This window comes from Lethenteron reissneri, chromosome 33 (genome assembly GCF_015708825.2).
Source record: "Lethenteron reissneri isolate LAM-NWPU_2019-01 chromosome 33, ASM1570882v1, whole genome shotgun sequence".
Classification (NCBI taxonomy): Eukaryota; Metazoa; Chordata; class Hyperoartia; order Petromyzontiformes; family Petromyzontidae; genus Lethenteron; species Lethenteron reissneri.
The window spans coordinates 783247-794469 of NC_083811.1; the positions used below are offsets into that span (position 1 = coordinate 783247).

Here is an 11223-nt window from a genome sequence, read left to right on the forward strand (position 1 = left end):
TAGCTGCCTTCTGACAGCAGTAGCATGAGCGAGCCGTTTCAGGGTTGCCCCTGTGTCTCTGTGTCTGTGAATCTATCCTAGGGGCACAGTGGGAAACACAGCAGAGTTCATTTCCCGAGGACACCTATTGAAGTCAGACATGATTCAAAATTATAATGATGGTTATGATGTCCACTGAATATCAACTATGTATGAGAGATTAATTGGTAAATTGCAGATACACTGACTTCCACATGACTTTTGGGGCAGTGCGAAGCTGCATGGTCTATGGTTCGGTGTTCGTAGTTGCAGTCGCTCTCGTGCAATATTGAGGCACACCAAAGCAGATGGTTTGGCAAAGCTGAACTCGGTGATGAAAAGCAACGCAACAATGCGCGTAGAGAAGGAAACTCTCAATGGGTGCGTCCTGCCCGCTATGACGCACGGTTCAGCAACACGGTCATTAACAAACAGAGAAACAACTGACACGTGGACAAAGAGGCGTGCAGAGACGCATGATTGGAATTGCATCGAGTGATTGAAAGATGAGCACGTGGATTTGAGAACATAACGCAGGTTGATGTCATGCGAACGGTCCAGCAGAGCAAGTGGCATTGGGCAGGACGCGTCACGGCTCTAAGGGGCGATGGCCTGTGGTCAAGAGTCACGACGGAGCCGCAGCCGAGGAGTGGAACGCATTCGGGAGGGCGTCCACCGAGAGCGATGGAACGACAACGATGGCATCAGCTGGGTGTGAGGCTGCCGGGTGGATTTAAATAGCAGCGTGAACAGGTGGCGCTGCAGTCAAACAGCAGGGAGGCACGACTCCCACTGCGCCCCGCACGCACGCCACATGAGAACTCCACGCCGCGTACTCAACGTCCTCGGACTCATCTCGACTAGCGGCTCAAAGGCGCTGAAGGCGAGGCCATCTCCGGAGGGGGCAGCGGTGAAACGGAGACACCCGAAGACCGACTTCTTCGAAGATGGCCTTCAGCCAGCAGTGGATTGACGATGGCTTACGACGGAGAGGAGCACGCTGGCCGGCGCGGTGCCAGGAGCAGTGCGTGGCGTCGTCCTGCCGGCTCCTGGTCGAGCGTTTGCTGCGGTCGGCGGAGGCGGACTGCGGACATCAAACATCATCCGCACGTCGATTTGCTCGTCCGGGCGCCGTCGGTCGTACTCCATTACCGACCGCCCTTCGCGCTCAACACAATCGTGCATTGTGTTCCACGATAATTACGTTACGTAATTGCTCCCAAGCACACCTGTTATTTTTAGAGGGAGAACATTCCAAGCGCGTGTGGGTTGATTGAAAGCCTTTGATTGCAACGCGCACGTGCGAACGTGTGACGCTCGCACGTGTGAACACATTTACCAGCAAATAATTATACACGCTGCGTATGTGTCCGGCGTGGAGATAAACATGCGCTGAGACGCACGCTTGTCGCGCTGAGACGCACGCTTGGCGCGCTGAGACTATAATTATCGCTGCAGGTTTTAGGCGTCGAGCTCTGCTTCACTTCGGATGCAAGACACGACTGCCGTGCAGCAATTAAAATGAGCCCTACCGATGTCATTTTGTCATGGGGTTCGATGTTCACAGATCGCAAATTATAACCTGGGTGTTGAACTGCCTGCGTGCCACTTGCATTTGTCCGTCAAATGAACCGACGTTTTTTGCAATGGAATCGCGAACGGTTCGTGCAAAAATGCGTTAAATGAAGAAAAATTACAATACAGTATTGAGCAATTTTGAAGACATTTTATTTAGTAATGGCAATGTCACTATCGGTGGTCTCGTTTTATTTCTATACAGTCGTACATCAATTACGTCCACGTTAAGATATGAACGTTCTGTATACGCATGTGTTTGTGTTTCTTCTGGTCGCCGGGCGGTAGTGGATTGACTAGGGCATCGCGCTACGAACCCGGTGACCGAGTTCGATTCCCGCTCATGGCCAACATCAGTGACAATTATCTAAACCTGTCTTGGGCCTCCCCTAGGTGGAGTCGGTCTCAAATGAGTACTTGGTGTGGTGCGTAAACATCAGCATCGGGGAGATAAAGGCGGCCAGGCGTGGCGCTTGCCACCACCCCCTCGTGTGCCATGTTAGTTGTCATTAATGCTCGTTAAAAGCACTTGCCCCAGTAGTCTGTTAAGGCTATACGGGGGGAGGGGTCTTTGTCTTTGTACGTGCTTGGCCATGGTAAATTACAGTAGTTGATTGCGCATCCAGTGGAATGTTTTGAATACATCTACTCCTGTTTATAGAATACAATGCGGATTTATGTATTTATTGATTTATGCATCTAATTTGTGATTCTGTTTCTGGATTCTGTATTTGAGGGGTAGGAGACTTGCAGATTTGGAGAGGTGGGTGGTGTTTTAAAGTATGTATGTGATAACGCGTGCGTTGGCATGCGTACGGCGACCCCGGCAACCGGAGTTTGATTCCTGGCCAAGGCTGACATCAGTAGTGAATGACGTCGATACCGGTTCTGGGCACTGCCTTCACCAATTGGGACTGACCAGCGTGGTGAAGTATGGTCTAACGACCCCCACGACCAGCACAATCCAGCTGGCGATTGACAAAGTGACTGTAAATTAGTCACGAAAAATTTAGTCACTTGATCGTTCTATAAATAAGTGCTTGTGTTTAAATACTCGCACACTGCCAACTGTCACATGTAATCTGTCAGGATAGAAATCTGCAATTGAATTTCCCTCTTGGCTCTCAATCACAGTTCACGGCGTCATGAGGAAACGGTACAATGCGAATGATGAAATAGGTTCATCAGTAGATAAATATCTTGGGCGCACCTGACAGCGTGGAAATCCTGGGCAGATGTGTCCTCGCCACGCCATTGTATACGGAACTAATCACCGCACTTCATTAAAAAACTTGGAACGGATTTTGAGCTTTTGCCCGGACCGCTTTGTCGTGCCGCTGAACGCAGCGCCGCGTGCCGCCCGCTCTTGGCTACGTACGACTTCGAGTGTGCCAGGCTGGGGGGCACCTGGGGTCGTTCTGTTAACTGAATTAGTGACAATCACATTTGCCGACAAAGTGGGTTGTTGGTTTTTTGTTTATTGTTTTTTCATCGGTCAGCGATGACTGTGAGTGGATGATGAATCGTCCGGCGCGATGCCGAGTGCGACCACCCGGCAGGGACCACGGCGTGACCGACCGACTGACCGGAGCAAATGATTTGAATGAAGACGCAGGTGGCAGCGATCAATTGGCAACGTTACTGGGGACGTCATCGGAGCAAAAGTCACAGCCCTTCAATCGCCTGCGCACGCCGCTGCTGGCGGAAGGAGGCTCTGGAGTGCCCCTGTAGGGAGGGCAGGGGGGGTATTTGGTCTACTCTTCCACACAGACCAGACGTGTTAGAGGAGGTGGGTGTGCCTACACTTTACCCCACCACACTGAACCCATTTACATGGCTGGGTGGACAGAGGCAGTGGGTGGGGATTTAAGAAGCTTGCTCCGTTGTTTTAAGACTCCAGGACAATTCCACCTTTTCTCATTGACCGGTCAATGACCGAGTGAGCAAGCAATGCTGGGTAGCTCACGTGCCGGTGGCTGCGATGTTGACTCAGTGCGGATTGCGCTGAGCGGGAGAATGCCGCTGGCGCCGGTCTGCGGGCCCTGCTGCCCGGGATCAGCTTCAGAGATTCACGGAATCTGTGGCAGCGATTTGTGATGTATGTGAATAAAACTGTACACAAATAAGTTGAGTTTTGACCTACACAGCTCCTAACTTGTAAAATGGTTAACGCTAGACGCTTTGTTAGGGCGTTGTGTCTTGTTCCTTGCGGAAACTATGAATGAAATAATTCATTGAAGAAAATCTATTATTATTATAATGCTCACGTTACTGACACGCAATTATGCCTAAACACCGATAATTTTTGACTGTGTGTGTACCCGATCTGATCAGATCTGTTCAGTACGTGGATTGGAGACTACCTAGGAAAACCAGGTGTTGTAGGCTAGGGCTGTGAGGTGTTTAGTGAATATTCGTACGGCATTGGATTCTTGAAACCATCTGTGCGTTGGTTTTCTCCAGATTCTCCGGTTTTATTCCACACAAAGTCAAACAGCCATTAGCCAAAAAGAGATTGTGGAATTCCCTATCTCGGTCCACGAGGGAATCAGTGTCTGTTACACTTTTTAAACCGCTTTCTCCATAACTTAAGATTTTACGTTAATATCTTTGAGGCCTTGTAGGAATTGTCCTATAGAAAACCGAGCTTATTATTATTGTTATCCCACTGCAGGACCCTCCGGAAAGAGAGTTTTGACACTTTACCACAGCCCTTTGTGTGTTAATAACGAGCATTATCAACATTATTATGAAATGCAAATGTTGCCATTGTAGGTGCTCTCCATGCGTATCACTGCAAGGACAAAGTAAATAAGTGGGTAATGAAATCGTCACCCAGAATCGTAACAATCGAATCGTTGAGGGGGTGAATCGTGAAGTCCCCATCGTCGACCGTTTTATTTTCCCCGTGGAATCGTCGTTCCGGTTCCCTTGTGTTGCCGCTTCAGCGGGAGATGCGGCCGTCAGAAGCCGCTCGCTCGTCGCAGGTGCAACGGGCGGCTGAGTAGCGGCACAGCGTTCTTCACCTCTTGGGGCCAACTCCCGCTGAAGCTTCCTCCCCGTTGCTCCACACCTGCTTGAGGCCGGCGGTCGTTCGTTCGTTCGCTCCCATTCACAGTGTATTCACGCTTCGCTTCTGATTATGAATGGGGAGTGAACGACTGCGATTATTTTCCACGCGCTGACGGATGGGCGCGCGTCACAGTCGCGTGTTCCACAATAGGACGGGGCGTCCTTGCGGGACATTGCCGCCGTCTCACTTTGCGAGCCGCTCACCGTGCCGTGCGTCTCAGCAGGCGTGCTTAAGCGGGACTTTCTTGAGTTTGGCCGCCGCTCTCGCCGGGTCCTGAGACGCCCGTTAGAGACGATTGACGTCGTTCAGTGAAGACTCGCGCGGGCCTGCGTTGGCGAGACCCCACGGGCGCTTGTGCCACAAGTGATGCATCGTTTATGCGCTACCCTGGGTTTATCGTTATTAATATCAATCGTCTTGAATTGCGGGCTCGCGCTTTCCTGCTCCGCATCGTTTCCACGTTGTGCGTGCGTTGTGTTTGTTTACGCGTTTTTGGCCACTGCCTTGCGTTACGCCGAGCGATTGCGAGAGACCTTGACGGCAGGCGACCATGGCTGCGCTTGCACCGCCCCCCTCGTCCCCCTTGACCCCCGCGTCGCTCTCTTCCCACGCTTCGCTCGTGTCCTACGCCGACCACGCAGCCCGCGCGGACGCGAAACAATGTCGGCAGCATTCATGCGTTCTGTGCGTGTGTGCGCGTGTATTTATAACGGATAGGAATTCCTTTGTGTTCTAACGATTATTTTGCTACTTTGGTAATTGCCCTCCCATTAAAACCATTAACTCGAAGCTCCGCTTGTGTCTTCGGGGTGGGCAAATGATTTTACCGGAGCTGGAGACGTTTGCCCCGGCTCTCCCGAGTTGAGTGGCATCTGCCGAGACGTTCCAGGACTTGGGCGATCGGCATCACCGCGTGTAGCCGCAGCTCTGCCGACTGCTGCTGCCCAACTTGAGAATGGCTGCGAAGGCAAACGTGGCCGTTCGGTTCCCACGTTGCTTTGGTTATAAAATCGCAATGTGAGTCGCAAGGGGTCTAGCGGTCTGTTAATTTATCGATCACAACCGCATAGCACACGTATTGAATCGTATGTAGAATTGATAATTTTCAAATCCTATACTCTGTAGAGTAGGTAATGTACAAATGTAGTGACATCACGGGATGTCACTGTGTAATGCCGGCCCTAGAGGGTCACGGCGTGCGGTGTGGCGACACCGCAGACACCACGTGTACCACGTGTATGTGGGTGCAGTACCGGCCCTAGAAGGGCTTGGTGAGCGCTGATCGACAGCGCTGGATGGCACCACGCTCGGCGTGCAGTGCTGGCCCCTACAGGACAGGGTGTGGGCGTGCCGGCCATGGAAATGGGGTTACTAGGGGCAGTGGTGTCACGAGGGGGGTGCGGGGGGTGCGGGCCGCACCGGGTGACACCATCAGAGGGGGTGACACCAAAATGACTGTCTATACAGTTTCTGTGCAGTGTTTCAGCATACATTTATAATTTTTTATTTAAAAAAATTTCCCTGTAGTTAGTTATAACAACAACAAAATAAAATGTTGTTGTTATAACTAAGCCCAGCTTACATGTACAATATACCTACAAGGCTAAAACTCTATGCTAATTGACTTTTTGAACCTAATGCGCTCCGGTCAGCGCTGTCATTATTACCCAACTACAGTGACGCTTTGAGTCACGTGGGTTCATCTGCACGCGCTACGAGCACGCGCTGTTGTGCTCGTCGCTGCTCGTGTTTTTATAGTCGCTGAATTTGTCAATTTTTCTGGTGTTTTAGCTACAATATCGTGGTGATTAGTATTTGTGAACCTATATCAATAACTATTTTGAGAGTGAAGTAGTAAATTAAGGAAATATTATAATTTAAAGGTGTCATTTAAATGTTGCTAGTTTACGTCACTACTATTGCCATTCCATTCAGTGATATACGGATGGAGGCAACGCAGTCGCGCTTGGCGTGGATTGTCACTGCTGTTCTAATGCTGTTCGTCGTCCCTGTCGTCGTCGCAGCGCTGTCTCCTCTCCCTCCGCTGAACGTGACGTCACCGCACGCCGGGAAGCCCGTGTCTCCGACGCCGCAGCTGCTGGGCCTCGAGTGTCCGCACTCCGAGCTCACGTCTCACGTGGAGCACCACCAGCAGCAGCAGCAGCAGCAGCAGGATGAGCAGCAGCAGGAGGAGGAGGATCACCTGGATCAGCAGCAGCAGCAGCAGCAGAACCAGCACCTGTTGCAGCAGCAGCAGAGGCAGTGGCAGTACCTGGAGGAGATGGTCAGCTCGCTCATCAGCACAGCGCAGCAGCTCAAGGCCGCCTTGGAGCAGGCGAAACAGGAGGCCGCGATGGCCCAGGCGAGGCTGCAGGCTGAAGCGGAGAGGGCTGAGGTAAGTGTGGAGGGCGGCAGAGAGGAGGGCAACGGGCGAGAGGGCAGTAGCATGAGCACCGACTGTGCTCTCATCAGCTTGGTGTCACGAGACAAAGCATCCATTTGGATGTCTCGCAGAGCATTATTGACCTTCGTTTTAGAGAAAAGCCCACGATAGTGCATATCACAGAGCGACCTCTTGAGATCCCTTGGAGTGAGCTATGGTGCAGTTGGCGCAGAAGGAGGCAGCGATTTGCTCCCTGCTCTGCAACTGAGAGCAACCTTCGCCCCTTTACAATAAAAGTGAAATTGTAGTTTTCATAGCCAAAATTTATCCAAATTAATTGCAGAACAAAATTGAATGTTTTTATTTATTTGTGCAGTCATGGCTGACCGGGCTGAGACCATCACAGTGTACAGTGTTTGTTTTGTGACCGTAATAACTATATTGTGTGCACATGTGTGCGCTTGCTTTTGCACGTACGTGCGTGCTTTTGCACGTACGTGCGTGCGTTTGCGGACGTGTATGTGCGTGCGTGCGTGTGCCCTCGCAGCAGGTGCTGAACCCGTACCACGCGCGCCTTGAGTCTCAACTCCATTTCCAACGCGTGGAGCTGGGCGATGGGAAAACCGAACTCATCATCAAGGTATCGACAGCGCCATATCGGACAATCACACCCCTGACGCATCCGAAGATTGCAAAGCGTTGCAGCAGAGCAGCGATCACGCTTCGTCGCCATCATCATCAGCCACGATCGATCCACTGTTGGACAAATCCCTCCCCAAGCTGAAGCCGTTTCTCATGGCCCTGCAGTGTAGCCGCTCCGTCTCGCTGCTGCTCGTGAGCCGATCTCGTGGCTCGTTCTTTCCCTCTCAACGTCCCCCCCCGGGCGCGCCCCCTCCCCTTGGCTGCCACTCCGTCGCTAGTCTCGTCCACCGGCCCCTCGCCACCCCCTCTCACGACGTGCCCTGCCCAAGCCCCCCGCTCCCTTTTAACGACGGTCAAAACGTCGTCCAACTTTGACGTGAGTGACGGATTGCGGCGGGAAGGGCGCTCTCGGCGCGCGGCTCTGCCGGGTCTCTCCGCTCGTTGGCGAAGTAAAACGTGCCCTCTCCTCCCCCCTCCGCCAGCAAATGTGCGTAAACTGCGGGCGCGAGGCCATGAACGAGTGCACGGGATGCCACAAGGTACACTACTGTTCCACCTTCTGCCAGCGTAAGGTCAGTGCCCGCATGAGCACCCTCTGTGTGACGGGCGAGGCGCGATTTTGTGCAAGCGGTGCTCACGCCGGGGTTCTAAACGCCCGGAGGGAAGACGCCGCCCTGACAATCAATCGGCTCTTTAATAGCCAATCCACACACCCCGGCTGCGTGTGTCCTGGGCTCTCCCGCACGAGCAAAATGTTTCCACTTCATGCTCCGTTATTATTTGGACGACAGGACAGAGACACAGAGGACCGGGTTACAACCGTCCTGCAATTTGAGCGACGCATCCGAGCGTAATCGTGGCGTTCCCCAGCTGTGATCTAGAGAGCGAGAGAGAGAGGGACACGGAGGAGGAGAAGAAGAGCATCAGGTAGAAGAAATGCGATGCAGGGAGGGGGGGGTGAGGATGCCAAGTGCGGAGTGAATTGGCGCCAAGATTTTCCTGTACTCCATTCGTGACCCCTGCAGCACAACCCCTAGGTGTTGTTCAAGGTTGGGAGCTCGTGAGCAGCGTGAAGTTTTGTTTATGGCAAATATTCATGAAAGTGACTTTGAGGAGAGCTGCCACAGCACGCGAGTCGAGCGTAGCAGGACACGCACCGGGTCAACAAGCGGCAGCATCCGCCCTCTGGCACCAACCCCTTGTGGGGGGGGGGGGGGGGGGGGTCCCTCCTGGCAAAACCCCCCAAAGCGAGCACCCTTCCTAGGGGTCCCGCCTGGCAAAGCTCTCCCTCGGGAGACGTGGCCGGAGTTTGACCGCTTTTTATTTTTATATATTTTGAATTGGGAAGACGGAACCAGGATGTGGGGCATCGCTGCGACCTGCACGAGCGAATGGACCCACAGGAGAGACTCGTCGTGGTCGGGAGAGGCAGGCAGAGGCAAGGGAGAGACACACCAGAGTAGACAAAGAGATTCAGAATGAAGACCGCTGTAGATGTAGACGTGATATCGCTGCACAGTTGCGGTGGAGCTGCCAGTAAATATTTTACAAATCCAAAGATGCTTTGAAGTCGTGTGGGATAGTTCGGGACGCAGAGCCTCGGTGTGCGTAGCTACAAGATGAACACCATTTGTGTCTTTTGGTCACGTCTTCATTTAAACCTCTCGTCAGAAACAATCGGTGCTCGTGTTCCCTCTGCCCCACGGGGGGAGGCACCCCCCGATGCTCGCTGCGCAAAGAGCCGCACATTTTGAACAAGAACAGCGAAATTGCCCAACCCGACTAAATTTCAGGCAAGGTGATGACCCCTTTCTGCCAATCACAGCCACCACCGTCACGGGGCGATCGTCAGGGCACTGGCCGGTTTCACCACCACCACCACCACCACCTCCACCACCACCTCCAGCACCACCTCTACCTCCAGCACCACCACCACCACCACCTCCACCCCGGTGATTGTGTTCCATGGTGTGTGCTGCGCCCCCCCTCTCATCCCACCGCCCCCACCGCCCCCACCACCCCCACCACCCCCACCACCCCGCAAAGCCTCCCCTTAGAGTCCCACCCATCACCCCACATCCCAACCCCGACCCCCAACCTCTCCCTCAAACCCCCGCAACCTTCCCCGCTTGCAATCCCCCCACCAGTTTTCCTAAATCCCTCTCCCTCCGCCCTGTCCCTCCCCCGCCTGCCTCGCCCCCTCCGCCTCCTCGCCCACCTCGTCGCCCACCTCTGGTCGCGGCCGTCGCGGCCGTCGCGACGCGTGCAGGACTGGAAGGAGCACCAGCACGTGTGCGGCCACCCGCTGGGGGCGGCGCCGGTGGCGACAGGCGCCGACGTCGCCGTCGGGGACACGGAGGGCGACCACCGGGACAAGGTGTGAGGCGCGGCGCCGTCTCCGCCCGCGCTGCTCGTCGCTCGTCCCCTCCAGCGCCGCCGAGACGGCACCGCTCGCCCCTGGCTCACCCACACAGCTCACCCACACAGCTCACCCACACAGCTCACCCACACAGCTCACTCACAGAGCTCACTCACACAGCTCACTCACATGGCTCACTCACACGGCTCACTCACACGGCTCACTCACACGGCTCACTCACACAGCTCACTCACACGGCTCACTCACACAGCTCACTCACACGGCTCACCCACACGGCTCACTCACACAGCTCACTCACACATCTCACCCACACGGCTCACTCACACGGCTCACTCACACAGCTCACTCACACGGCTCACTCACACGGCTCACCCACACAGCTCACTCACACGGCTCACCCACACGGCTCACTCACACAGCTCACTCACACATCTCACCCACACGGCTCACTCACACGGCTCACTCACACAGCTCACCCACATGGCTCACCCACACGGCTCACTCACACAGCTCACTCACACAGCTCACCCACACGGCTCACTCACACGGCTCACTCACAGAGCTCACTCACACAGCTCACCCACACATCTCACCCACACGGCTCACTCACACGGCTCACTCACACGGCTCACCTACACGGCTCACTCACATGGCTCACTCACACGGCTCACCCACACGGCTCACTCACAGAGCTCACTCACACAGCTCACCCACACGGCTCACTCACACGGCTCACTCACACGGCTCACTCACACGGCTCACTCACACGGCTCACCCACACGGCTCACTCACATGGCTCACTCACACGGCTCACCCACACGGCTCACCCACACGGCTCACTCACTCGGCTCACTCACACGGCTCACTCACACGGCTCACTCACACGGCTCACTCACACGGCTCACCCACACGGCTCACTCACACGGCTCACCCACACGGCTCACCCACACGGCTCACCCACACGGCTCACTCACAGGGCTCACTCACACGGCTCACTCACATGGCTCACTTACACGGCTCACTCACACGGCTCACTTACACGGCTCACTCACACGGCTCACTCACACGGCTCACTCACATGGCTCACTTACACGGCTCACTCACACGGCTCACCCACACGGCTCACTCACACGGCTCACTCACACGGCTCAC

General features: G+C 54.5%; 1 protein-coding gene across 7 annotated transcripts in view; it reads left to right on the forward strand.

Annotated features, from left to right (window-relative positions):
• The window catches only part of LOC133350154 (deformed epidermal autoregulatory factor 1 homolog), a 60175-nt gene extending 49266 nt beyond the window's left edge, over positions 1–10909 (forward strand). For 2 of the 7 annotated variants that reach the window (XM_061564176.1, XM_061564178.1), the window contains exons 9-12: positions 6691–7061; positions 7597–7689; positions 8174–8263; positions 9961–10908. In XM_061564176.1, the coding sequence (XP_061420160.1) occupies positions 6691–7061; positions 7597–7689; positions 8174–8263; positions 9961–10074 (668 nt within the window). In that variant the 3' untranslated portion in view covers positions 10075–10908. Of the gene's footprint in view, positions 1–6690; positions 7062–7596; positions 7690–8173; positions 8264–9838 lie in introns of all 7 variants that reach the window. The other 5 variants (XM_061564179.1, XM_061564177.1, XM_061564181.1 and 2 more) reach the window with 5 other exon arrangements.
• Positions 10910–11223: the final 314 nt, after the last annotated feature.